We start from the raw sequence: 27,965 nt of genomic DNA on the forward strand, positions 1-27,965 counted from the left end.
GGAGCAAAGCCTTGTGGGATGAGGCAGGGAAGGATTTAAAAGGGACTTTCTTTTCACAATAGGAGGCAGGGGTGGAAGCTGCCCAGCCCTCTGGCTTCCTGCCATCAGTTAACGAGGAAACTGCAAGGTCAGTGATCCACTTGACTAAGTTAGGATCCCCTCCAGACCCCACCCTAGACCTGTACAGGCAGGTACCAGGGAAAGTTAAAAGAATGAAGACTGCTTGTCTTTCACCCTTCATCCACTTCTCTCTCTCCCTCTCTCTGGGGATGGGAAAAGCAGTAGAGTTACAGTATGTTCTTGTGGGTAGAGGACAGAAGAGTGACCTTCCTTCCCCTAAGACGTGGGTTCAGTCTCAAACTGCCCAGTGATCTCTCCCTTAAATCAGGTGGAAAGATCTCATGGAAAAAGTAATTCTAGTTAAACATTTACAGCTCCCTGGGGCAATGCCACCACTGCAGCTACTGCTTGTGAAGCTTTGCAGCATGAAGTGCCATATGCTGCCTCTCAGCCTCCATACTCACTTGACTCCAGGAGAATGACTCAGTTTATTATTCTCAGTTTGACCCTATGTATCCCACTGTAGGCTCAAACACTGCAGAGCTGCCATGCCTAACCTCGTAACAGCTGCATCCCTAGAAGATGAAGGGGGTAAACCACAAAGTCAGAAACTTTGGGAAAAGCCACGGTCGCATGCACACCTCTCAAACAAGGAAACAAACTACAAGAAAGGGCTCAGTCATTGTACACAGCAAGTGTGCGGTGGGCAAAGTTCTGTTCTTTTGACAGTGGCCAAATGCGTAAGTCCCTGGTTTCTTGGGCTCAGTCATGGTCCAAGGTTAGTAAGAAGGCCAACAATGTTGTGAGCAGGATTCAATTTCCACAGGGTCATGGGGCATCATCCACCATGTGAAGGGGCTCCAGCAGGTTGGACATGATCAATACCCATCCAGATTAGGATCCTGACGCCCTTGCCAGAGCTCGGGCTCGGGCAGCTTTGGCCTCGTCTTCTAGCTCATCTAGGAAACGCTCCTGGGAAATCGAGTAGAAGGTGTAACCATCTGGGGAGGTAGGTTCAGGAAACCACACGGAATATGCACATTCCCGTTTCCTAGATTTGCTCTACCACTCTTGCTACTCTCCCAAATCAGTGATTCCGGCTGCCCGCCGCTGCTGTTTCTAAACCCTGAACCCCAATTCCGTTACTATTAATACGTCAAATTAAAAGAGTACCTTAGGAATAACAAAAGAAAGTACTAACCCCATTTTACCCCCAAATTAAAAGGGGGTTCAGCCCTCTTGCACACTCTGTTCCCCTGCCCCTATATGCGGTCCCCTTGAGTCCACAACACGGACGGATACAAATAGCTAACACCAGGGCCCCGATGCCTAGGCCGGTCATGATGTTCCGGGTTCGCCGCCGTGGTAGGACCTTCTGCCACTGGGCAAGCTGCGCCTGCCGCATGGAATGCAGTTGCTCGGGTGTCAGCTTCTCCCGAGTCGGGTCGATACGCTGAGCGAACGGGGCCTCTCCACGCTTAGAATCCAGAGGGTCACCAGCTCCCGCAGACGCCATGTTGCCGCTCCTCCCTTCGCGGTGCCGCCGCGCGGGGCTCGCTGGGAACAGTAGTCCTTGGCCGCTGCAGTGGACTCTGGGAGTTGTAGTCCGCGTGCCCTTTGCCGGGCAGAACCGCGGTTCCCGGGCACACGGGATGGACGCGGGAGGTGAGAAGCGGACGTGCTTTCTGATTGGCTGAGGAGTCCGTGGCCGTTGGGGCGGGAAAAAGCTGTGGAGGGTTTGAGGCTGTGGTGGTAATTGGGTTTTCCTCAGACGTGAGGCGACGGCACACTCATTGGAAGGGGACGAGGAATCCAGGGTGTGGCAGAAGACTGGAGAGGAGCTAAGGGGGTCGGTATGTGGATCCAGTGAACCTGTCCAGGTGTACCAAGAGGCTCGTGAATATGGACGGACCCATGAGGCCAAGATCGGCCTCCCTCGTTGACTTTCAGTTTGGAGTTGTCGCCACAGAGACGATCGAAGACGCCCTGCTTCACTTGGCCCTGCAGAATGAGCAAGCAGTGCGGGAGGCTTCCGGGCGGCTGGGCAGCTTCAGGGAGCCCCAGATCGTGGGTGCGGCTGCAGGGCCGGGGAGCTGGGTTCATGGGAGACTGGGGCTTGTGTCTTTCAGGCACCGACCTTGAGATTCCGTTGATTTTATTCATTCAGAGAATGTTTGCTAACACCTCTCTGTGGGGTGCTGGGGATATAGTGATGGACGAGACACAACAGTGCCCTCCCCTTGATTTCTTCGACATGTATGGAGTACTTATGAGTGGCACCGCTTGGCTAGAAAGATGAAATAGAGGGCCAGGCATGGTGGCTTACACCTGTAATCCCAGCACTTTGGGAGGCTGAGGTGGGAGGATCACCTGAGGTCAGGAGTTCGAGACCAGCCTGACCAACATGGTGAAATCCTGTCTCTACTAAAAATACAAAAATTAGCCAGGCCTGGTGGCACGCACCTCTAATCCCAGCTACTGAGGAGGCTGGGACAGGAGAACTGTTTGAACCCAGGAGGCGGAAGTTGCAGTGAGCCGAAATCATGCCACTGCACTTCAGCCTAGGCGACAAGAATGAAACTTGGTCTCAAAAAAAAAAAGGCTGGGTGCGGTGGCTCACGCCTGTAATCCCAGCACTTTGGGAGGCCGAGGCGGGCAGATTACGAGGTCAGGAGATCGAGACCATCCCACGGTGAAACCCCGTCTCTACTAAAAATACAAAAAAATGAGCCGGGTGTGGTGGTGGGCGCCTGTAGTCCCAGCTTCTCGGGAGGCTGAGGCAGGAGAATGGCGTGAACCCGGGAGGTGGAGCTTGCAGTGAGCTGAGATGGTGCCACTACACTCCAGCCTGGGTGACAGAGCGAGACTCTGTCTCACAAAAAAAAAAAAAAAAGGGAAAAAAGAAAGATGAAATAGAGATAGAGGTCTTGCCTTCAAACCATGTGCAATTTGGGGGAGATATTAGAACAAATATGCAATGACTAGGTACTATGGTTAGATAAGAGAGGTCAGAGAGAGATAAAACAAGCGTTTATGGGGGTTGAGAGGAGCGATGGGGTAATAGGAAGAATTCAGGGGATGGGCCAGACATCGGGACATTTCAGGCAGACCTTGAAGGAAGGAGGACATTGGGTTGGTGAAGGGGGAGGAAGGAGACAGCGTTTCTACCAAAAAGAGGTAGAATGAGTAGCTTTACTCATAGCATAGCTTTACTATGTACTCAAAGCATAGCTTTACTCATAGCTTTACTCATAGCATGAGTAAAGCTATGGAAATGGAGTGCTTAGGGTGCATGTGGGTACAGTGTAGTCCATGTTGGCCAGTGCATGTGGAAGAATAGTTGAAATTAATACCAGAAAGGTAGTTTGGAGACATTCCGTGTGGAAGTTTGAATGCCAAGGGGAAGAGTTTATCCTTGGTTTAGTAGGAAACCAAGAAGACATTGAAGGTTTTTAAATAAGGGAGTGAAGGTTTTAAAATAAGGGATATGATGGTAACCCTGCCTTAGTAAGCATTATTTTGGCAGTGATGTAAAGGAGGTAAAGGATGGATTAAACCAGAGGGAGATGGGAGGTAGGCAGACAGGTGGATTATGTCAGTAGGCTAGGTGATAGGGCAGAGGGAATAACAAGGGAGGGTGGATTAAAAACATTCTAGAGGCAAAGTCTAGGGTTCTGCTGTGGATAAATTTAGGAAGTGAAGGAGGAAAAGGTGACTATGCTAAACGGTTGAGCCTAGAAGACTGGAAGTATAGTGGTCATTAAAAGAAACACACAGACACAGCCGGGCACAGTGGCTCACGCCTGTATTCCCAACACTTTGAGAGGCCCGGGGGGGGTGGATCAAGAGGTCAGGAGTTCGAGACCAGCCTGTCCAACATAGTGAAACCCCGTCTCTATTAAAAATACAAAAATTAGCTGGGCATGGTGGCAAGTGCCTGTAGTCCCAGCTACTCGGGAAGCTGAGGCAGGGGAATCGCTTGAACCTGGGAGGCAGAGGTTGCAGTGAGCCAAGATTGTGCCACTGTGCTCCAGCCTAGGCGACAGAGCAAGACTCTGTCTCAAAAAAAAAAAAAAAAAAAAAACCCGAAACAAAACACAACAAAGAAACACAGACACACTACACAAATAAAGCAGGAGGAAAAGTGACTTTTGTTTGGGAAAGATAATAATGGCTTTGGAGCCTGGTCAACACGGTGAAACCCCATCTCTACTAAAAATACAAAAATTATCCAGGCGTGGTGGCAGGCACCTGTAATCCCAACTACTTGGGAGGCTGAAGCAGGAGAATGGCTGGAACCCGGGAGGCAGAGGTTGCAGTGAGCCAAGATCACGCCATTGCATTCCAGCCTGGGTAATAGAGTGAGACCTTGTCTCAAAAAAAAAAAAAAATATATATATATATATATATGTGTGTGTGTGTGTGTGTGTGTGTATAATAGCTTTGGTTTTGGATCTGCTGAGTTTAAAGTGTTTGCAGAACATCTAAAAGAAGTGTTCTTGTAGACTATTCAAAGAGTAGGTTAGAAGAGAGGTCAGAAATGGAGATCAAGGTTTTCAAGTTATCTTCACAATGATATTGTTGAAACTGTGGCAGAGGATAAGCTCCTAGAAGGAGAAAAGAAAAGCAGGTCAAGGACAGTTCCGTGGGAAAACACTTTGTGTTCAGGGAATTGGAGTAAGAAGACTTGCGAAGGAAATAAAAGGAGGAGATAGGAACAGAACCAAGGGACTTTTGGCAGCCAAGAGGAGACTTTGAAAAGGATGATGGTCAGAAGTTTCAGATGCTTTAGGGACATCAACAGAACTAAAGATTGCAAAAAGCCATGATATTTTAACAATTTGGACACATTTACTGTCCTCTGAGAATCATTTCAGCAAGTTAGGAAAGGTAGAAGCCAACAGATAGAAAATTAGGAAGTGAACGATGAAGTGGAAGCAGTGGGTGTGTAAGCCAGGCTTTCAAGTAATTCAACAGTGAGGCTGAGACGGGAGGATTGCTTGAGGCCAGGAGTTTGAGACCAGTTTGGGTAACATAGGAAGATCCCGTCTATTTATTATTTATTTATTTATTAAAAAAAAAATTCAACAGTGATGGGAAAGAGAGAGGTGGAGCCCTACCCTAAGAGGTTAAAGGGGAGGGTCTTTTAGTTAATAGCAGATCTGAGTATGCTTGTTATCCAGGAGGTGGGGCCAATAGCAAGGGAAAGGTGTAACCCTCATCCATTCCACCTAATTCAAGCTCAGTTTTTTTGGCAAATTAAAATGGAAAACAGAAACAAATGCCCAGATAATTCAGAGCAAAACCAAACCAAAACTTAACAACTGCACACATACACAAAGAACAAAACTAAGAAATAAAGCCTAAAGTCCAGCAAATAAAATGACTAATAAGAGACACAATTCTGTGTTCTAGGGTATTTTGCTGAATTGCTTAAACTAATTCTGTCCTGCATTGGACATTGCTAGCCAAACTGTAGCCTCTGTAATGATGAGGTTTTGTACATCTATCTATGTGTAATGTGTGTTGAGTAGATTGTTACTTGTGTAAGCTTGACTTCATTTTCTAAGAAAGTTAAATTTTCTCTGAAGACATATGATTATTTGACTAAATGTGTAATTCTCTACGGATCAATGCTAAAAGGTCTTCAGTCTGTAGGAGCTTTCTTTGTTGAGAACTGACATTTACCCTTGTTTCCACCCTCTAATGATATTGCAAGATAAATATAATTCAATCTGGAGCTGTTCTTTCAAAGAGAAACAGAGGCAGGCTAAAATCTTGCCAAGGTATCTTACCCTTCCCGCCTTCCCAATGACTCCCTCCCCCTAAATTGGGCTATGTTCTTCGATTTAGGGGATGTTTCTTCAAAACAAGCCACTTCACAGTAACACACTTGCTCCTGGGGAGAGGCTCAGCCACCACAGATTTACCCAGCAAACTGGTGGTGGAGAGATGGTGTCCAGCTGTAAGGTGACTTGTGTTTGTAAAGCAATGGGAGTTCTCCAGAGGGTGGTTACTAAACAAACAGTGTCATAAAGAATATCGAAGCTCCAGGAGGGATCTTTCTGTTCCTGCCAACATTCCACAGAAAACAGAATATAGGGGTTAGGGTTTTTATCAATCCAAGAATCTTCCTTGAAGCTGGGGGGTTCCCAGCATGGTGTAGAGGTCACCTAGACCAGCTGGTATGTTTGTGTGTAACTGGCCAAGACTTTTATCAGCTGAAACCCACAGGAAGGCTCAAGGGTCACTGAGGCGGCTTGGTAAGCCCTTGTCTTTGGCACTCAGTCAGCCTCCTTTTCATGCCTCTGATCTGCCTATTGGCAGCAAAAGAAACTAAGCTCAGCTTTGGTTGTTTTAGTCTCATCTTTCTCACCTCCTGACCCTCTTCCCTTGGCCCCATCATGGCTTTTACACAACGCCAAGAGTTCACAGAGTGGTTTTGGTTGCATCTTGTGAATTAGGCTCTTTTTTCCTGTTTTGGCAGAGTTTGTTTTTCTCCTGTCTGAACAATGGTGTCTGGAGAAATCTGTGAGCTACCAGGCTGTAGAAATCCTAGAAAGGTAAAGCCCTGGCATAATGCCTTTTGAGCGGCGCCTCTCAGAGTGGCTAATGTACCTACATCTTTAAGAAAGTATGAGTAGTTGCCCCTTACCCTGAGACCTGGTTTTACACCCTCTCTAACTTGCAAATATAAATTTCTTTGTTGTTATTGTTGTTTTGAGACAGGGTCTTGCTCTGTCACCCAGGCTGGAGTGCAATGGTGGGATCTCGGCTCACTGCAGCCTTGACCTCCTGAGCTCAAGTGATCCTCCCACCTCAGCTTCCTGAGTAGCTAGGACTACAAGCATGTGCCTCCACACTTGGCACCTGGCTATTTTTTTTTGTTAGAGACGGGTTTTTGCCATGTTGCCCAGGGTGGTCTTGAACTCCTGGGCTCAAGTCATCTGCCTGCCTCGGCCTCCCAAAGTGCTGGGATTACAGGTGCGAGCCACCATGCTCAGCCTCAAATGTAAATTTCTTAACCAGCAAATTAAACTCCCTTTAGTTTGTGTGAGTGAGGATTGTTTACTCTCCCTCCCTTCCTTACAGGTTTATGGTAAAACAGGCAGAGAACATCTGCAGGCAAGCCACAATCCAGCCAAGAGATAACAAGAGAGAGTCTCAGAATTGGAGGGCTCTGAAACAGCAGCTTGTCAACAAGTTTACTCTCCGTCTTGTGTCATGTGTTCAGTTGGCCAGCAAACTTTCCTTCCAAAACAAAGTAAGGAGCTGGAGTTGCTCATGGGCACCTGAGTTTTAGGAAGAAACCAGCTTTTATACAAAGGGGGGCTGTGATAAGCTTCAAGTCAGTGACAAGAAGAAAATAAATAAATTACAAAGTACAACGGCCGGGCGCGGTGGCTCATACCTGTAATCCCAGCACTTTGGGAGGCCGAGGCAGGTGGATCACCTGAGGTCAGGAGTTCAAGACCAGCCTTGCCAACATGGTAAAACCCCGTCTCTACTAAAAATACAAAAATTAGCCAGGTGTGGTGGTGCACACCTGTAATTCCAGCTCCTCAGGAGGCTGAGGCAGGAGAATTGCTTGAACCTGGGAGGTGGAGGTTGCAGTGAGCTGAGGTCGTGCCATTGTATTCCAGCCTGGGCTACAGAGCGACTCTGTCTCAAAAAAACCAACAACAAAAAAAACAAGGTAGCTGTAAGAAACCTACTCCTAGGTTAGGTGATACAACTCATGGAAATTCCACAGTGTAATTATGCTTCCTAAGCATACCTTCTACACACACACACGCACACACACTCTCTCTCTTTCTCCCCCTCTCACTCACACAGAGGCAGTCATTAAATAGCCTGAAGTTCTGTTCCCAAAGTATAATTGGGACAGATGCCATCATTTATACTGGTCACCTTTCCTCCCCTTGGACTCAAGGGCAGTTTACATAAGGTGCCTGAATTGCCAGCATACTTATCAGCAGTAGAAGCAAACTATTACATTTATAAGGGAAAAAAATATTTCCACATCACTACCCAATGCCTACACAGTAAAATATTCATTCATTCAACAAATACTTACTGAGTTTATTCTATGGCTAGATGCTGCACCAGGTGCCATGGCTACAACAGTAAAAATATTGTCTGTGCTCACAAGGAACCTATTATGTAATGGGAAAAGACACATACAAATAGTGTGGAAAAAAAAAGCTCTGATTAATGTAAATACAGAGGGCTATAAATGTACCTCATCAGCCTTGGAGAGTCAAGGAAGTGTATTTAGAGAAAATGACTTCTTGAAATGGGGTGGGTGGGAGATGGGAGGATCCTGATCCTAAGAGAAGAGGCAGAGGAATTAGGGAGGAAAGGAAGGGAGATCTAGGTATAGAAAACAGCCTGTGTAGTGGCTTGGAGAGGGTCAGCATGGTGGGTTTCGGAACCGCAAGTAATTTGGAATGACAAGCAGAGTATGAGGGGGAATTACCAAGAGACAAGACTGAAGATGAAGGAATAGGCTGGATTATGAAGGGCTTTGTGCACTCTGTCAAGCTGTATGACCTTTATCCTAACATTCTTCTTTCCCTCTCTTTTCTTTGCTCAGATAATCAGCAACATTACAGTCTTGAATTTCCTCCAGGCTCTAGGCTATCTACACACTAAAGAAGAACTGCTGGAATCAGAGCTTGATGTTTTGAAGTCCTTGAACTTCCAAATTAATCTGCCTACTCCCCTGGCATATGTAGAGACGCTCTTAGAGGTTTTAGGTATCTTATTGTGTTAGGGAATATGGGTTGGAGACTTCCATAGAAGGCAATACAAAATGTGCATGGGGGGGGGCATGGCTCATGCCTGTAATCCCAGCAGTTTGGGAGGCTGAGGTAGGTGGATCACTTGAGGCCAGGAGTTCAAGCCAGCCTGGCCAACATAGTGAGACCCCATCTCTACTAAAAATACAAAAATTAGCTGGGTCTGGTGGTGGGTGCCTGTAATCCCAGCTACTTGGGAGGCTGAGGCACAAGAATTGCTTGAACCTGGAAGGTGTAGGTTGCAGTGAGCCAAGATCGTGCCACTGCACTCCAGCCTGAGCAAGAGAGCGGACTCCTTCTCAAAACAAACAAAAAAAAATGTGCACAGGAGTTTGGGAGCGGTGGGCAGAACCTGCCAATGAGGAACAGTAGGAAGCTTGATGGTGTCTCTGGATGACTGAAACAGGTGTTCCCTCTGGCACTTGTCAGGGAAAGAAGCTCAGAGGTCTTCGCAACTGGTTTCTGTTTGGACTCACTAGGCACTCTTACTGCAGGATCAAAGAGGTGACTTTATAGAGGCATAAGATAACAGAGGGACAACTACATGCTAATTGTATGTATACTACAGATGGAGGTTTCTCTACCTCTACCTTTGTCCTTTAAAACTGATCTCCAGCTAAACAGGTTTCTTATAGTAGAACATAGCAACCAGGAAGCACATTAGCACCTCAACAGCTTTGTCACAACTGTGGTTATGATCAGAGAAGACATGATCATAAATTCTCCCTATCATTCCCATACTCCATCTAGGATACAATGGCTGTTTGGTTCCAGCCATGAGGCTGCATGCAACCTGCCTGACACTGCTTGACCTGGTCTATCTTCTGCATGAACCCATATATGAGAGCCTGTTGAGGGCTTCAATTGAGAACTCCACTCCCAGTCAGCTGCAAGGGTAAGACAACTCCTATAGGGCAGGCTCCTTCCAGGAACAGGGAAGGGGAGACAGACCATAAGAACTTGGGGAATGGAATTAGCCTAGCATGGCATCCAGTCCCGGATAACCTACTCAGGCTACCTGGTTCTTATTAGTTCCAATATGTTGTTTGGATGCACGTGACTGAGCCTGGTCAGGGAAACCCTAAAGGCTTTTACTTTTAAATTTAAATTACTTTAACTAATTAATATATTTTCTTTCCTAGTTTTTCCTTTATAGCTGCATAAAACTCAAGGTTACTGGACTGCTTTGGTCAGTCATTTAGAAAAAAAAACAGTCGCCGGCACGGTGGCTCATGCCTGTAATCCCAGCACTTTGGGAGGCTGAGGTGGGAGGATCATGAGGTCAGGAGATCGAGACCATCCTGGCTAACAGGGTGAAACCATGTTTCCACTAAAAATACAAAAAATTAGCCGGGCGTGGTGGCGGGTGCCTGTAGTCCCAGCTACTTGAGAGGCTGAGGCAGGAGAATGGTGTGAACCCAGGAGGCAGAGCTTGCAGTGAGCCGAGATGGCGCCACTGCACTCCAGCCTGGGCGACAGAGCGAGACTCCGTCTCAGAAAAAGAAAAAAGAAAAAAAAAACCAGTCACAGGGTTGCAACTTGGACAAAAGTGTTTGATTACTGTAAAGTCAGACTGGTTAAAAGCCTCACAGTTACAACTGTTAGGGAGACAGATAGAACTAAAAAAGGCCTATAAACCATTCAAGACATAAGGCTCATGTTAATCCCAGTTAAGTTGGGGGAGAATGGGAGAGCAGGTCACTGAGCTATTACTTGACCATTTCCTTCCATGTCTAAAAAATCCAAGATGATCGACACAAATAATTCATAGTTGAAGTTCCATGACCCTATGATTTGGAAGATTAAGTTCCATTCCAGCTTTAAAATTAATGTGGTTTTAATCACTCAGGGAAAAGTTTATTTCAGTGAAGGAAGACTTCATGCTGTTGGCAGTAGGAATCATTGCAGCAAGTGCTTTCATCCAAAACCATGAGTGTTGGAGCCAGGTATGCACCACTGAGCAGGACCAGCATGGTGAGAATTCATTTAACAGAAAACATTTCACCCATCAGTTAAAGGAAAACAGAGGACAACCTACAGAAGTGCCAAGACCCAGGATTAGGATGAGTGTGCAAGATTTGAGAGGGAAAAATCTAGGATAGGGCTGAAATGTTTCCTTGTTTTCCTTTTATAAAACTGGAAATGGAGGCCCAAGTTAGGCTTGTTCATTTCCCTTTATAATGATAACCTGCTATTATGTTAAAGTCCAGGCTGGGCATGGTAGCTCATGCCTGTAATCCCAGGATTTTGGGAGGCCAAGGCAGGAGGACTGTTTGAGCCCAGGAGTTCAAGACCAGCCTGGTCAACATAGCAAGACCTTGTCTCTACAAAAATTAAAAATTAGTCATGGCTGGGCGCAGTGGCTCACACCTGTAATCCCAGCACTTTAGGAAGCTGAGGTGGGTGGATCGCCTGAGCTCAAGAGTTGGAGACCAGCCTGGGCAACATGGCAAAACCCTGTCTCTACCAAAAATTAAAAAAAATTAGCTGGGTGTGGTGGCACATGCCTGTGGTCCCAGCTACCCAGGAGGCCAAGGTAGAAGGATCGCTTGAGCCTGGGAGGTAGAGGTTGCAGTGAGCCAAGATTTCACCACTGCACTCCAACCTGGGAGACAGAGTGAGACCCTGTCTCACAAAAAAAAAAAAAAAAAAAAAAAATTAGCCGGGCGTGGTGGTGCATGTCTGCAGTCCCACAACTATGTGGACTACTTGGCTGAGATGGGAGGATCACCTGAGCCCAGGAGTTGGAGGCTGCAGTGAGCCATGATTGCGCCACTGTACTCTAGCCTGGGTGACAGAGTGAAACCCTGTCTCAAACAAACAAACAAAACAAAACAACAACAACAAAAAAGGCCAGGCAGGGTTGCTCACGCCTGTAACTCCAGCATTTTGGAAGGCCAAGGCAGGAGGATTGTTTGAGCCCAGGAGTTGGAGACAAGCCTGGGCAACACAGTGAGACCTCATTTCTACAAAAAATAAACAAAAGTAGCTGGACATAGTGGCTTGCGCCTGTAGTCCCAGCTACTCCAGAGGCTGAAGTGGGAGGATCACTTAAGCCCAGGAGGTGGAGGCTGCAGTGATTTTGGTGCAGAGCCAAAAATCATACCACTGCATTGCAGCCTGGCAGCCTGGGCAACAGAGTGAGACCCTGTTTCAAAACAAAACAAAGTCCAACAATTACATCTTCTCAAATAATGAAAATGTCAAGGCCCAAATATCATTCTTATATTTCACAAAACTTATCTCCAGCAGAGGGAAATGTCTAGCAGAAAGTTTCCATGCTAACATCATCAGGGCAAAGGCATCCTAATATAATTTGGCCATTGGCAAACACTGGAATCTGGATTTCAGAAAAATGAATTTACAATTGCTTTGAGAGAACATCCCAGGAAATGTGTTTGTGCACTAAAATGTGTTGAGATTTTTTAGTAATAAGAAATCTGTCTCTATTTCTGAAGGTCGTGGGGCATTTGCAGAGCATCACTGGTATTGCCTTGGCAAGCATTGCTGAGTTCTCTTATGCAATCCTGACTCACAGCGTGGGAGCCAACACTCCGGGGAGACAGCAGTCTATTCCTCCCCACCTGGCAGCCAGAGCTCTGAAGACTGTTGCTTCCTCTAGCACATGAGGGAGGCTGAATCCACCAAATATAAACAGCCTTCCGTCACTGCACTCATGCCTCCCTCTGTTTACTTTCATACTAAGGGTACAAAAGTTCCAAGTCTCTTTTGAACTGTATTTTGTTTGCCAATTTCATGCTTATTTTTTCTTTATCAGAGAGAGTTAAGGTGGACGAGCATGCCCTTTTTGTCATATCAGCCTGAAAATGTTAAAAAGCTAGATGGAGACAGATTAGTTGTTTCATTTTTGTTTAACAAGATATTTATACTTTTAGCTTAATTTCATTAAGAGGAACATCAGGCATTGCGATCAGTATTAATCAGGGGCTCACCCAGACTATCTGGGTGACCTTGACTAAGCATCAAGGAGGTAGCCTTTATTTGCCCTTAAAATTAGTTTAACATCTCTGTTCCATTATTCAGATCTATACAAACAGGGCTTCCTCAACAGCTATGTATTTTTACTAGAGTCTTTTTTTAAAACTAAAACTAACTCTAAACATGTTTCAACAGAATTTCCACATACCTGCATTCATTAGAACTTGATTCTCCCAGAATACAAAGTACTCTATTTTAAAGAAAAACCCAACAGTGTGCCCCTGGGCAGTTTTCAGACTGCAGCAAATCTTTTATTACAAATAATTAAATCTCTCCATAATGTCTCAAACAGTATCAAACACCATTTCATATCTCTAACACAGAGCAGAGTCGGCATTCAGTATAAGAACCGAGTGAGAAGTGTTAAATTTCAAGCATCTGATCACATCGCATGGTGACCAGGTAAAGCTTAGATGTCATTTTCCCACATTATCCAACTGTGCATCTCAAACATATCCTTGCCTCAGTAAAGACAAAAGTTTCTATTTCATATTGTTAAGTGCAGGAAGTTGAGAGAGATTAAAATCCAGTGAAAACACATCAATCTCAATTCAACTCAGTTAAAAAAAAAAAAAAGCAAATTTAAATTAGTTTTTTTCAGAGAAGAAAGGGAAAGGAGTCCATGGGGTTAAGAGTCAAAACTGTGACAAGGGCTGGCAGCTATACACGGCATGTTGTAGCTCTGGAAAGTATCTGTCACATGATATTTTAAAATAAAGTGGCTTTTGTGGATTTTTTCTTTTTTGGTATTGTAAACATGTACTGTTTAATATTACCCGAATTTAATTTAAAACAAGTTTGCAAACAAAACAAAATTAAAAGCCTTTAAGGCAAACCTCCCCCTAAGGAAAAAAGTCATTTGTTATAAAATTGTGAGGATACCCAAGCAAGACCCCATTTAAGATTCGTCAGCATGAACTTGAGAGCTTTTGTCCACTGCTCCTCAGAGTTAAACTGGGTTTTGATGGAATAGGAGCCGCCGCTGCCTCCTGTGTCTTCAATCTTGCCTTTCTCCACATCCATCCTGCAGATGGACACAGCAGAACTCATTAGTAACTGAGATCTGAGTTAAGTCAGTTCAGGGCAGGGACTTGATCATGGGACCATTCACGTCATTTTATCTATTAAAGAACACTTGGTGAGGAATTATAGTGTATTTTGGATTTGCTTGAAAGCCAAAAATCAAGAAGACTGTCACAAGAGCCTCATTGTCATTGCAGAGTACAGGGACAGGACACACACCCAAAGAGAAGAGAAGCCTGGAGTAGGGGTGAGTGAGGGTTACAGTACTTCTTGCTGTTTTCCTAGGCATCCCTGAACTTGGCGGGGGAGAAAGGAGGCAGAAGAAAAGAAATGCTTTGTTTTGGGGTGATAGAAGCGGCCTTACTCTAGGTAAAAACTAGAGTTTCCATCCATCAATGGGATCCTAAAAAAATCAAAAGAAGCATTCCTGTGTATTTCCAAGGGCTTCAGGGAAAAACCTTCTTGAAACTGGAGAGGAGGCTTGATCTCTATGCCAAGAAAACCCCCTAAACCATCTAAGGCAACATTCTTCTACTCCAAGGACTTGGTGGTCACATTCTGTCCTGCTTGCAGTATTGGGTCAGTCTCTGCCCATCAATGTCATGTGATTCTGTGCCATTTTTTTTGCTTTCCCACCATTTATACTGTTTTGCCTCCATTATTACTGCTGCTTCAATTCTGTTCAATTTGGTCCTATACAAGTTCACTCAGCATTGCGCTATACTGACCTGTAGGGAAGACAAAAACGTGTCTCGCCTTTCTCAACCTCTTCTTTGAACTGCTGCACACAGTCCAGGAAAGCCACCATTGCATGGTCAAACTTGTTGTCCCAGAAAAACCGCAACCCCCCAGAACAGTATAACGGCAGCTCCTGCCCAAGAAGAGAAAACTGGCTATGGATCTGGCACCAAGACAGGCTTCCAGAGATTGTTCCCAATCCTATCAATCTCTCAAGTCATGTTCTGTCTGTATCCCACTGGAAACTTGTATTGTAGCTGGACTCTATCTTCCATAGATTTGAACTACAATAACCTTGGGCAAATAACAATGCACTTAGAACTGTTTCACTATCAATGAAAATGTACCATAGGTTGAGCATCCTTAATCCAAAAATCCAAAATGCTACAAAACCTTTTCAGGAAGAGTAGATGGGAAAAGAAAAATAAATAAATAGACCAGGCATGGTGGATCACGCTTGTAATCCCAGCACTTTGGGAGGCCAAGGTGGGCAGATCACCTGAGGTTGGGAGTTTGAGACTAGCCTGACCAACATGGAGAAACCCCGTCTCTACTAAAAATACCTAATTAGCTGGGTGTGGAGGTGCATGCCTGTAATCCCAGATACTCAGGAGGCTGAGGCAGGGGAATTGCTTGAACCCGGGAGGCGGAGGTTGCAGTGAGCCGAGATCATGCCACTGCACTTCAGTCTGGGCAACAAGAGTGAAACTCCATTTCAAAAAAACAAAAAAAAAAACCCACAAAAAGCAAAGAAAAGAAAAATAAATAAAAATAGGCCAGGCACGGTGGCTCACGCCTGTAATCCCAGCACTTTGGGAGACCAAGGCAGGTGGATCATGAGGTCAGGAGATCGAGACCATCATGGCTAACATAGTGAAACCCCGTCATTATCAAAAATACAAAAATTAGCCAGGCATTGTGGTAGGCGCCTGTAATCCCACCTACTCGGGAGGAGAGGAGGCTGAGGCAGGAGAACGGCGTGAACCCGGGAGGCTGCACTCCAGCCTGGGTGACAGAGTGAGACTCCGTTTCAAAATAAATAAATAAATAAAAATAAATAAATAAATTAAAAAAATTAAAAATGCTACAAAACCTGAAACTTTTTGACCATTGATATGATTCCACAAGGGAAAATTCCATACCTGATACCTTTGCTTTCATTTTTTTTTTTTTTTTTTGAGACAGAGGCTTGCTCTGTCGTCCAGGCTGGAGTGCAGTGGCGCGATCTCGGCTTACTGCAAGCTCTGCCTCCCAGGTTCACGCCATTCTCCTGCCACTGTCTTCCAAGTAGCTGGGACCACAGGCACCCGCCACCATGCCCAGCTGATTTTTTTTTGTATTTTTAGTAGAGACGGGGTTTCACTGTGTTAGCCAGGATGGTCTCGATCTCCTGACCTCGTGATCCACCTGCCTCGGCCTCCCAAAGTACTGGGATTACAGGTGTGGGCCACCGCGCCCAGCCCTTTGCTTTCTGATGATTCAATGTATACAAGCTTTGTTTCATGCACAAAATTATTTATAATATTGTATGAAATTACCTCAGACTACATGTATCAGGTATATATAAAACATACAGGCCAGGCACAGTGGCTCACGCCTGTAATCCTAGAACTTCGGGAGGCCGAGGCGGGTGGATCACCTGAGGTCAGGAGTTCGAGACCAGCCTGGTCCAACATGGTGAAACCCCATCTCTACTAAAAATACAAAAATTAGCTGGGTGTGGTGGTGGGCGCCTGTAATCCCAGCTATTCCAGAGGCTGAGGCAGGAGACTCACTTGAACCTGGGAGGCGGAGGTTGCAGTGAGCCAAGATCGTGCCACTGCACTCCAGTCTGGGCAACAGAGCAAGACTCTGTCTCAAAAGAAGAAACATAAATGAATTTTGTGTTTAGACTTGGGTCCCATTCCCAAGATATCTTAGTATCTATATGCCAATATCCCAAAATCTGAAAAAAAATCCCAAATCTAAAACACTTCTGGTGATACTCAACCTGTAAACATCTATCTCACAGTGATTCTTTTCCTAGCCTAGTGCACACACCCTCCTCTGACCTGCCCATATCCCTTCTCAACACACTGTCAAAACCTAATTTTCGTCTACAAGACCCCCAAAACTAAACCTGAACTAGACAAGATATTGAACAATATACTGGCTCTTAAAATCTAGGTCTAAAAAATAAATTGAATGCCAATATCAAAGCAAATCGTCCATTTTCTTAAGAGATATAAGAACTCTGTATTCCAGTGAAAATGGAGCTTCACAGAGTACCTTAGATTTGTCTGTCAGAGACTCCAGATATGAATGGTTTCCGTAAGGAACAAGTCGGTATCTAAAATAGAGACACAAACAGAGATGGATACAGGACTCCTCCTAAAGTGATTATTGGGAAGTTATAACCCAATGATTTCACTCTTCATTCTAGCCAAGGGCTTCTTTTATTATGCTCAATTCCCTCTCTCACCTCCCCACTGGGTCCATGTTTAAAAGATTTTGTTTAATGAACAAACTACATTTATTATATAATTGCCTGGGGGCCTTCCATGAACAAATGTTTATGTTTTGGTTTAAATTTAAGAAACAAAAACTGAAAATATCCTGAGGAACACTAAGGCTCTGGGGACTGTAGGCTGGGAACTATGCTATAGTCATGCAACTCAGTGACTGTGTGATCAGTAGTAGAGACAGCCCTGTGATGAGGGGAAAATCAGATGCTGACAGGTCTTCAGCCACAGAAAACTCCCAGTCTGTGGGCAGCAAGGGCTCCTGACATGGTGGACAGCAGTACCAGGTTGGAGATACAAATTATATCAAAGACACATCACTCCCCAAGAAAGGGCTACACTTCCTACCTCTGAAATTTCAGACCCATCTTATTGGCCAGAGCATGGAGCAGCAATACAGTCTGGCCCCAAGCAGCATTAATCTCATTCCATTCCACAGGAACACTGGGCAGGCGACCCAGCCTGAAGTTATTGATTGTGCCAAACTGTCCACTGTGCCTACAGAGGAAGGTAGAAAGGTGGGGGGAAATACAGGGATCACTTAAAACTTTTGACATTTCCCACTCTCACCCCAAACCTAGCTTAAATCTATCTTCAAGTCCATATATGTAAGCTGTACTTGGCACTTTAAATACATGTCCAAAACTTGAGTCATCATCTTTTTCCCTGCTGCTCAGATGCCAAAGCAGAAACCTGGGTGGTATCCTTGAATGCTCCCTCAGCTCCTTCCGTGCAAAACTGCCAACCTCTCCTGATTCTACCTGCTAAATCTCTTAGATCTTTCCACTTTTCTCCAAATTCAATGCTACTATTCTTTTCCTTTAGATTCCTACTGATGAGTATCCTTTCCAACGATTCCACCTCTTTACCCCAAGTCATTCCCCATGGTGCAGGAAAAGCCATCGTTCACGAATACAATTGTAATTACGTCACTTCCCTAGCTAAAATGCTTCAGTGTCTCCTCTGCCTTTTGGATCAAGTCCAAACCTCTTAATGAGGCCTACGAGATCCTTCAGGAACTGGTAACTCTCCAGTTTCATATCCGGTCACTCTCCCCTTTACACTCAATCTTCAGTCACAATAAGCTCCTTTCTGTTCTCTGAATTCACCACTCCCTCTTTCCCATTTCTTTGCACATAATGTTCTCTCTGCTAGGAACAACCCCCTCTCTGCAGACTTCTACTTTACCTCTCAGTTTAAACATAAGTCCCCTATGGGGAAACTCTCCATATGGCCTCCCCAAACTAGATCAAGTGCCTTTATGTGTTCCCACAGCACCCTGGGTTTACCATCATCACACTGCATTACAACTGCTTGTTATTTATCCATCCCTTCCACTAGATTATATGCAACTAGAAGGTTGACTGCATACTGTTTTGCTGTTGCCCTCCTAGCACTCAGCATAGTGCCTTTTCCAGAGTAGACGCTCAACAGTTATTAAATTAATGAAACATCAAACACCCTGAGGATAAGAAATCAGCACCAGTCAGCTTACCAGGTTTTTAAGTGGCTGAAGGGCTCAGGCCTTTTCCTTTCTTTAGAAGGGTGGATGTCACCAAGCTCTAGAATTCCAATCCCTATTGTGTCTATCCCATCACTATGAATGAAAGAAACCTGGCTGGGTGAAGATAACCTACAGTCCCTCTTTTGTGGGAAGTGGGCACCCAGGCTTAGTGGTCAACAGCTAAGGTCTAGATATGTGCAGTGCTCCTCATCCCCCAGCTCTCATTACCAGATGTGGAAGGTTGCATTAAAGACGTTGGTTTTCTTCAGCTTATCCAGCTGCATCTGGGCATAACGCATCTGGTTTTCGACACTCTTCAGCTCATCATCCAGCTCCAGCTGTTGTCGTTTAAATTCACTGTATTCTCTCTGATACCTGTGAGCAGCCAAGGGGGGCCATTGAAGGCTGTTAGTTTGGGGGCTAAAGTTTCTCTCTCACCACACTATGAACAATTCTTCAGTGATCATCATTACATCTAGCTCTCGCATCTTTTATATTTGGCATAGATCCCATTCTGAGGAACACGTATGTCCTAGCTGTTTTGCCTGGAAGGAACAGAAATGTCTTAAATTCCAGCTGCCTATATGCAAAAAGGTGGAGGAAAAAGGAATTCTCCCAAACCAGGGCAAAAAACCTCTTATTTCTGATCTTTTTCAGAAGTGAGGTGAATGGGTTAGGAGTGGCTTCTTGGGGCCCGGCATGGTGGCCCAGCACTCTGGGAGGCCGAGATGGGTGGATAATTTGAGGTCAGGAGTTCGAGAGCAGTCTGGCCAATGTGGTGAAACCCTGTCTCTACTAAAAATACAAAAATTAGCCAGGCATGGTGGCGCACACCTGTAGTCCCAGCTACTTGGGAGGCTGAGGTAGAATTGCTTCAACCCAGGAGGGAGAGGTTGCAGTGAGCTATCACACCACTGTACTCCAGACTGGGCAACAGAGCCGAGACGCCATCTCAAAAAAAAAAAAAAGAGTGGCTTCTTCTGGGCCAGGTGCAGTGGCTCACACCTGTAATCCCAGCACTTCGGGAGGCCGAGGTGGGCAGAACACCTGAGGTCAGGAGTTAGAGGCCAGCCTGGCCAACATGGTGAAACTTTGTCTCTACTAAAAAAACAAAAATTAGCCAGGCATGGTGGCGCATGCCTGTAGTCCCAGCTACTTGGGAGGCTGAGGTAGGAGAATCGCTTGAACCTGGGAGGTGGAGGTTGCAGACAGCTGAGATCGTGCCACTGCACTCCAGCCTAGGCAACAGAGTGAGACTCTGTCTCAAAAAAAAAAAAAAAAAAAAAGAGTGGCTTTTTCCAGCTGGCCATGGTGGCTTATGCCTGTAATCCCAGCACTTTGGGAGGCTGAGGCAGGTGGATCACTTGAGCTCAAGAGTTCAAGACCAGCCTGGGCAACATGGGGAAACCCCATCTCTATAAAAAAAAATACAAAAATTAGCCAGGTATGGTGTTGCACACCTGTAGTTCCAGCTACTTGGGAGGCTGAGGTGGGAGGATTGCTTGGGTGTAGGAAGTCAAGGCTACAGTGAGTCACGACTGCACCACTGCACTCCAGCCTGGACGACAGAGTAAGACTCTGTTTCTAAAAAAAACAGTGGCTTCTTCCGTGAACTGGCCATAATTGGCCTTCTAAAGTTTCACTTCTATACACTTACTGTCCTTTAAATAGTTACTATACCCCACTTCCAGTGAAACTTGTTATACTACTGTGTGAAAAAAATGGACTTTTCTCTGTCCTTCATTTCCACAACTTTAGTTAGTATGGACACTGTGTCTCCACTAGAGAGAGGGTTCTCTCAGGTCAAGGACATCTATAATGTTTTTATTTTTTGAGACAGGGTCTCAACTCTGTTGCCCAAGCTGGAATGCAGTGGTGTGATCACAGCACACTGTAACCTCAAACTCCTGGGCTCAAGTTATCCTCCACTTCAGCCTCCTGAGTAGTTGCTAGGACTACAGGTCTACCACAGCAGCCTAATTTTTTTTTAATTTTCATTTTTGTAGACATGGGGTCTCACTATGTTGCCTCAGATGGTCTTAAATCCTGGCTTTAAGTGATCCTTCTGCCTTGGCCTCCCAAAGTGCTGGAATTACAGATATGAACGACCATACCTGGCCCCTGTGAAATTTTTAAGCTTGGAGGGAACAAATGTAGGCTAATTAGCTCATCTTTTCAGCTAAGGATGGCTAGAAAGTGGCTGATTCATCCAAATAAGCCCATTCCCTAAAGGACAGAGCCAAGACTGGAGCTCTGGTTTCTGCACTATTTAACCAACGTACTTTTTTCACTTAATCATGCTGACTCTTCATAGGTAACTCTCCCAACAAACCTCTAGAAAAAGGGCATGGAAGCAATATGCAGGATCTAGGGCAGGCATGCTGCTGACTGACAGCTGACTAGTTTACAAACTATTCAGACACATTCAGCTGGAAGCCATTTCCTCTCCTGGAGCCTTGAGTGTGAGAAGATAGAACAGGGTGAGCACTCACTGAGCTTCCTCCTGATCCAGTCTCTCAGCCTCAGCCTGGACCTTCTCGAGATTTTCTGCCACTATCTTGCGGTTCTTTTCCACGTCTTCCAGCTCCTGGATCAGCTTCTCCTCCTCTAGTGCCAGCTCCTTTAGCTCCATCTGTAACTGTTCACTGTCATCCTCATTCATTTGCTCTAAGATCTCCAAACAGCGTCTGCCAAAGACACAGGCAGACTATACTTACTAGAGCTCCATTTGCCTGAGTGGAGTACGGCTCTTGGGTAAGGGCCAAGCAGTCCCAGAGTAGTAACAGCTCTGAGCCCTGGCTCTGGAGACACTCACTTGTAGTTCTGACACTCATTTTCAGTGACGTTGAGCTGAGTGTCCAGCTGGTCTAAAAGAGTATCTGTGCATTCCTCACAGAGTGGGTGATCCACATCTGTCTGGCCCGACATGATGTCAAAAAGGTCCCCAGTGACCTGGAAGTGTGGGAGAGTCAGGGTAGGGCCTCCCCCATGCTTCCTGCTCAATTACCCACTCTCCCAGCCAGGCCTACTTCTTGCCACCAGAATGGGGCCGACTTGCCTTCAGTCTTCGGCTGAGGTTCTCCATGGTGCCGCCATCGGATGCCTCCCCAATCAGAGTGAAGCTGTTGGCACTTTCTGTGGACATCATCCTGCAGACAGCCCCCCGCCCACGGGCCACATGAGGGAACACAGAGGCTTCCTCCACCTACTACAATGCCAGTGGCAGAGACTCTCAAGCACCAGCTGAGGGGCCTCAGGGAACATACCCACTTCTAGCCCGACTGACCTCCCAAGGGTACCTCTCTCCCAAAGGAAGGCCATGCTGGTCTTCCACAGGGACACTCAGCACGAAGGTTGGCCTTGATGGACTAAGGAGGGAGAGGGAGCATAAAAAATTGATATGTCTACAGCGGAAAAGAAGGGAGAACCAGAAAAGGCCATTTTAAAAAATATTGTACCCCTTGCCAGCAAGCTCTTTACCTGCAGCAATGAGAACTAAGGACCTGAACATCTAACAACATTTGCTATTTTGAAACTTCTCAAGAGCCCATCTCTTGGTGATTAGTCAATCATTCCCTCAATTTTTTTCAATATTTCATCATTAAAGCTACTATCCTTTCCCACTTTCTGAATGGCTACAGGAAAAAATCCATACTGGAAGGTGACGGGCCAGGTATAAGGGAATACATCTTTTCTGAAAGGGCCAAAAGGCTAGGTGATGATGCATCTCTATCACCTGGCTCCAAGTCTCAATTCCTGGATTTAATTAAAATTCTACTAGCCTTTGGAAAGGAATGGGGGCTGAGAAGTAGTAGGCACCTGGCTGGGGGGATGAATCTGCGAGAGACACCATCCTGGCGAGGAGTTTCAATAAATGGCTCCTGGGAAAGAAATAAGAGGGCATTACAATTCTGACAGCTTAGAGGTAGAGTTCATTTCCCAAACAGCCTCAGAACTATATGGCTTTAGTCCTGATAACCACAAGACTTGATAAACCACAGAGACTTAAAAAATGGGTATTATCGAAGCAATCCTTGTATATATGGACGAAGAAAGGACCCATGATACAGACAAACCTTAAGTCCCACTTGATTTTTTTTTGTGGGGAACAGCATTTCCTAACTATGTTACACTCTGTGTATGGTTAAATTTGCATTTCTCAACACTTAGCAGTCAGGGGCAGGGGACAGAATGCCCTAAATCATAGTACAAGGAGAAAGCCACATCAGACTGCAATGAAGTCTGCCACAGTACAAAGTAGATAATTTATATGTTTTCAGTATTTTGAGATTACTCATATGTGACCAAAATCTCACGACACCTATTGACTTCAAATGCCAGACCCCTTTGCCTCCTTGCTTAAGGTTTCTCTGGTTCCTGGACTCTTCACTGCCTGCAAGGGGCGCTGGCCAGAATTAATGACTTCCACTAAACCTGACAACAGCACTCCCCCAGTGACTGGCAGCTGCAGGTAAATAAATACTCCAGCTCCCTTGCTACTTGAGAAGAAATCTCAGGTGTGTATTCAATAGTATCTCACAGGATGTTGCTCCACAGGATCACTGATATTATCACAGCTTAAGATGACATGTTCTCTAACACTGACAATTCTTTCTGTCCAGGGCAATCATACAATTCATTGTCCTAACCAGGATGCTTTTGAGAATGGAGAGGAGCAGATATTAACAACTAGCTAGAACAACAGATGCAAATTAATGCTCTGGAACGACCTGGACACACAGGTCATACCATCTCCAACCTACAATAACTTATAATTCTGCTTCAAATAAAGAGCCCTTTCCAACATTTTAAAATGGCTCATTCAGTAACCCTGTGACCTCAGGTGCAGATCTGTACCTCCAATGGTGCATAGCAGCCTGATCATGTAGAAAGTCTCATTACCCAGAGACCCCAAAAGTCTGGGAGCTCTAGAAGTGCCAAGTAGCCTGCAGAAACCAAGCCTGCATTCCTGTGTTTTCCTATCATATCTCTCATTTGGAATGTTTACTACATGAGGAGGATAGGGGAGAGGGCACTTCTATTACCTCTCCTGAGTTAGTCTCTTCCTCCTGGGTCTCTCCTGGTTTCGCCTGGGCTGTGGTAAGTAATGGAGCTAAGGGCAAGGAAAATATTGGATCAGAAACAGTCTTATTAAAGCAGGAGGGCATCTGAAAGTATGGGAAAAGAATGTGAAATATTCTCATCACCACCCTCACCTCCAATTTTTCTTAAAGTACCATTTACACCAAAAAGAATCTGTGGTCCTCCTCACCCCCATTAAATCAGATTAAGGAAATGTTCAATTTTTTAAGGCATAATGGTATCATTATTATTATTATTATTTTGAGATGGAGTCTCACTCTGTCGCCAGGCTGGAGTGCAGTGGCATGATCTCGGTTCACTGCAATCTCTGCCTCCCGGGTTCGAGTGATTCCCCTGCCTCAGTCTCCCAAGTAGCTGGGACTACAGGCGCGCACCACCATGCCCAGCTAATTTTTTTGTATTTTAGTAGAGACGGGGTTTCACCATGTTGGCCAGGTCTTGATCTCCTGACCTCGTGATCCACCCATCTCAGCTACCCAAAGTGCTGGGATTACAGGCTGAGTCACCACGCCCGGCCGGCATCATTTATTTTTAAGAATCCTTATCTGTCAAAAATACAGAAATATTTATAGTATTTATGTCTGGGATTTGCTTCAAAACAATTCAGAGTGGGAAGGAATGGATGGGGCTGTAGACAAAGCTTGATTAGATATGTTTTGATAATTGTTGAAACTAGGTGATAGGTACACAGGGGTTCACGATATACTCTGAAATTTTCCATCACAAAAGCAAACATCCTGTTTCCCCCAGAATAGCAAGGAGGGAACATAAGGAAACTTTCTAGGAAGATGAAACATTGCTAAATTGCAATGGTCCAGATTACATAAGTGTATCCATTTGTCAAAAATGTACAGCTAAGATTCATACATTTCAAGGCACGACAATTTACCTTTCTAAAAAGGTGTGAAAAACAGTAATTGAGCAGGGGATGGGAGGTGAATGGAGGTGTAGACAACATAAGAATGTGAGAATATGGCTGATTGTTGAAGCTGGGTGATGAATACAAGGCAGGCAATACTATTCTCTTGACTATATATGTCTCAAATTTTCCATAATAAAAAGTCAAAAATTGTTTTTAAAAGAGTTCAAGAGGCGCGGTGGCTCACGCCTATAATCCCAGCACTTTGGGAGGCTGAGGCGGGCAGATCACAAGGTCAAGAGATCGAGACCATCCTGGCCAACATAGTGAAACCGTCTCTACTAAAAATACAAAAATTAGCTGGGCATGGTGGTGCGTGCCTGTAGTCCCAGCTACTCAGGAGGCTGACGCAGGACAATTGCTTGAACCCAGGAGGCAGTGGTTGCAGTGAGCCGAGATCGCGCCACTGCACTCCAGCCTGGCAATAGAGTGAGACTCCGTCTCAAACAAACAAAAACAAACAAACAAACAAACAAACAAAAAGAGCTAATTTCCCCTCAAGAAAGAGAAACCAGGTAATAATAGCAGCTAACACTTATTGAATACTATTTGCCCAGCAAATTCCTGTTTCTGTGGTTTGTCTATTTGAACTTTATAAATTCTTTATGAGGCAGTTTAACGTTTTACAGAAAAAATCAGAAACCAAGGCTTGGAGAAATGAAGTAACTTACAAAAAGTTCTTCAGCTAGTAAACGACAGCCAGGATTTAAACCCAAGCAGGCTGACTCCAGGTCCATAAGATTACCTAAGCTGTCTATTCAGTCTTCTCTTTTACTGTCTGACTTAATCTGAGTTCTTCTGACTTTGCAGGGTTTTGGGGTTTTTTATTTTTTTAATTATAGAGACAGGGTCTTACTGTGTTGCCCAGGCTGGTCTCAAACTCCTGCTCAAGTGATCCACCTGCCTCAGCCTCCCATAGTGCTGGGATCACAGGTGTGAACCACCACTCCTGGCCTTTTTAATTAATTTATTTATTTTTTGAGACAGGGTCTTGCACTGTTGCCCAAGCTGCAGTGCAGTGGCATGATGTAGTGGCATGATGTAGCTTCCTGCAGCTTTGACCTCCTGGGCTCAAGTGATCCTCCTGCATCAGCCTCCACCACCCACCACACCTAGCAATTTTTTTTTTTTTAGTAGAGACAAGATCTCTGCTAGGTTGCTCAGGTTGGTCTTGAACTCCTGAGCTCAAGCGATCCTCCCACCTCAGCCTCCCAAAGCACTGAGATTACAGGCGTGAGCCATCACGTCCAGCAAATTCTTCAGACTTTAAGACTCTACTCCATTTACCAGCTGTTGGACCTTAGGTAAGTCACTTAACCTCTCTGTGCCTCAGTTCTTCATCTGAAAAATGATGTAATGGTGGTATACCCCGTACGGGTTGTTACAGGGACTAAATGAAGTAATACACATAATGCACTTGGTATTACTATATAGTAAGTCCTCAAAAAATACCATTTATTATTATATATACATATTCCTTTTCTCTGAAACAGCAGGAGCAGAAAATAAGGATCTTTCTTTTGCTACTGAAAGCTCTCTCGGCCAGGCATGGTGGCTCACACCTGTAATCCCAGCACTTTGGGAGGCCGAGGCGGGCGGATTACCTGAGGTCAGGAGTTCGAGACCAGCCTGGCCAACATGGTGAAACCTCATCTCCACCAAAAATACAAAAATTAGCCAGGTGCGATGTCACACGCCTGTAATCCCAGCTACTCAGGAGGCTGAGGCAGGAGAATTGCTTGAGCCCAGGAGGCGTAGGTTGCAGTGAGCTGAGATCGCGCCACTGCACTTCAGCCTGGCCAACAGAGCAAGACTCTGTCTCAAAAAAAAAAAAAAAAAAGCAAGCTCTCTCTTTGAGACGGAGCCTTGCTCTGTTGCCCAGGCTGGAGTGCAGTGGTGCAATCTCAGCTCACTGCAAACTCCACCTCCAGGGTTCAAGCGATTCTCCTGCCTCAACCTCCCGAGTAGCTGGGACTACAGGCATGTGCCATCACGCCCAGCTAATTTTTGTATTTTTAGTAGCGACGGGGTTTCGTCATGTTGGCCAGGCTGGTCTCGAACTCCTGACCTCAGGTGATCTGCCCGCCTCGGTCTCCCAAAATGCTGGGATTACAGGCGTAAGCCACCGCGCCCGGTCGGAAAGCTCTCAGAAGCCCACAATGTCAGAATGCTTTATGTTTCCGAGGAGAAAACAGGGAGCCAGATGAAGTGACTTTCCTAGGTTCACACGACGAGTTTGTGGCAGACTACACAGCCACCATAAGAATTATATCACCAAAGCTGCCCACCTTCCACATTCTTGACCACCCTCTTTCCAAGGGTCTCGCTGACCTGTGAGTTCCTGGATGGTGACACGGTCCAGGATCTTGAAACTCGTGTCCAGTTTCAGGGGCTGGCTGCAGCGCTGGCACACGAAGCTCACCTGCATGGTGCTGTTGTTGGACGTCTTAGACCCTTCCATCCCTGAGGCGGTGGAAAAGAGGCAACATTAGGGAGAAGCGACGCCCTTGAACCTCCGGCCCGGGGTTACCACATGCCTTGGTGACGATAGTAAAGGGAGGGAAGTCCCAGCCTGCGCCGTTCCCTCTAGGAATGGTATGATACGGGGCAGACCTGCTTCCGGGGCAGCCTGAGCAAAGGCAGTTTAGAGCCCAGGGTCAGGGAAGGGACTCCAATAAAAGCCGTGAGAGTTCCCAGACTCCCTTCTAAGGTCCCACCTCAGCCCCCGATGCTCTTCACCTCGGGACCCCGGAGCCCGTCACCCAAGTCCGGTCTACCGCGGGGGCACTGTGGCCTCGGGTCGGCCCCAGAGCGAGGCCTCCAGAACTGCCATCCCTCTGTCTTCAGCGACTTCCCGGTACGCCGGCGGAAAACTTCCGCCCGCGACCGGACGTGACGCGGCTACGGCAGCAGGAGCTCCTGGTCCACAGGCTCATAGGCCCGGCAGCGGCCCCCAGAGGCCGGGCTGGGAAAAGCAGCGGGCTTCAGCGGATGACCAAGGTTACAACGGGAAGTGTAGGAGCCAAGTCCGCAGAGAACTGGGAGGCACTGCTATTCTCTAAATTCAGGGGGCTGCGGGCGCGGTGGCTCACGCCCGTAATCTCAGCACTTTGGGAGGCCGAGGAGGGCGGATCACGTGAGGTCAGGAGTTCGAGACCAGCCTGGCCAACACAGTGAAACACCGTCTCTACTAAAAATACAAAAATTAGCCGGGCGTGGTGGGGCACACCTATAATCCCAGCTTAATCCCAGCTACTCGGGAGGCTGAGGCAGGAGAATCACTTGAACCTGGGAGGTGGAGGTTGCAGTGAGCCGAG

The 27,965-nt window shown here is 45.9% G+C and overlaps 3 protein-coding genes across 18 annotated transcripts; 1 reads left to right on the forward strand and 2 right to left on the reverse strand.

Moving 5' to 3' along the window:
* Positions 1-529: 529 nt before the first annotated feature.
* On the reverse strand, positions 530-1,590 carry COA3 (cytochrome c oxidase assembly factor 3). Its single transcript, XM_055255889.2, has 2 exons — positions 1,363-1,590; positions 530-1,061 (listed from the first exon to the last, which is right to left on the reverse strand). Exons 1-2 carry the CDS (start codon positions 1,574-1,576, stop codon positions 955-957), a joined length of 321 nt encoding a protein of 106 aa, XP_055111864.1. The 5' UTR covers positions 1,577-1,590; the 3' UTR covers positions 530-954.
* A 31-nt stretch (positions 1,591-1,621) lies between these two features.
* Positions 1,622-13,592, forward strand: CNTD1 (cyclin N-terminal domain containing 1). Of its 7 annotated transcripts, none has more exons than XM_063629136.1 (7): positions 1,622-1,725; positions 6,548-6,623; positions 7,153-7,324; positions 8,657-8,819; positions 9,612-9,756; positions 10,711-10,807; positions 12,320-13,592. In XM_063629136.1, exons 1-7 carry the CDS (start codon positions 1,713-1,715, stop codon positions 12,488-12,490), a joined length of 837 nt encoding a protein of 278 aa, XP_063485206.1. In that variant the 5' UTR covers positions 1,622-1,712; the 3' UTR covers positions 12,491-13,592. The 7 variants fall into 7 exon arrangements, with proteins under 7 accessions (XP_063485206.1, XP_055111855.1, XP_055111854.1 ...); XM_055255880.2 differs by lacking the exon at positions 1,622-1,725 and adding an exon at positions 1,733-2,131 and having other exon boundaries at positions 8,693-8,819; XM_055255879.2 differs by lacking the exon at positions 1,622-1,725 and adding an exon at positions 1,734-2,131.
* BECN1 (beclin 1) lies at positions 13,090-27,697 on the reverse strand. Of its 10 annotated transcripts, none has more exons than XM_055255874.2 (12): positions 27,388-27,697; positions 26,980-27,111; positions 23,672-23,739; positions 22,446-22,507; positions 21,685-21,775; positions 21,442-21,578; positions 21,119-21,313; positions 18,855-19,001; positions 17,471-17,620; positions 16,890-16,950; positions 14,612-14,754; positions 13,090-13,884 (listed from the first exon to the last, which is right to left on the reverse strand). In XM_055255874.2, the coding sequence occupies exons 2-12, from the start codon at positions 27,107-27,109 to the stop codon at positions 13,716-13,718; spliced, it is 1,353 nt and encodes a 450-aa protein (XP_055111849.1). In that variant the 5' UTR covers positions 27,110-27,111; positions 27,388-27,697; the 3' UTR covers positions 13,090-13,715. The 10 variants fall into 10 exon arrangements, with proteins under 10 accessions (XP_055111849.1, XP_055111850.1, XP_055111851.1 ...); XM_055255875.2 differs by having other exon boundaries at positions 27,366-27,556; XM_055255876.2 differs by having other exon boundaries at positions 21,442-21,584; positions 21,691-21,775; positions 27,388-27,533.
* Positions 27,698-27,965: the final 268 nt, after the last annotated feature.

Source organism: Symphalangus syndactylus, chromosome 20 (assembly GCF_028878055.3).
Source record: "Symphalangus syndactylus isolate Jambi chromosome 20, NHGRI_mSymSyn1-v2.1_pri, whole genome shotgun sequence".
In the NCBI taxonomy this organism is placed as follows: Eukaryota; Metazoa; Chordata; class Mammalia; order Primates; family Hylobatidae; genus Symphalangus; species Symphalangus syndactylus.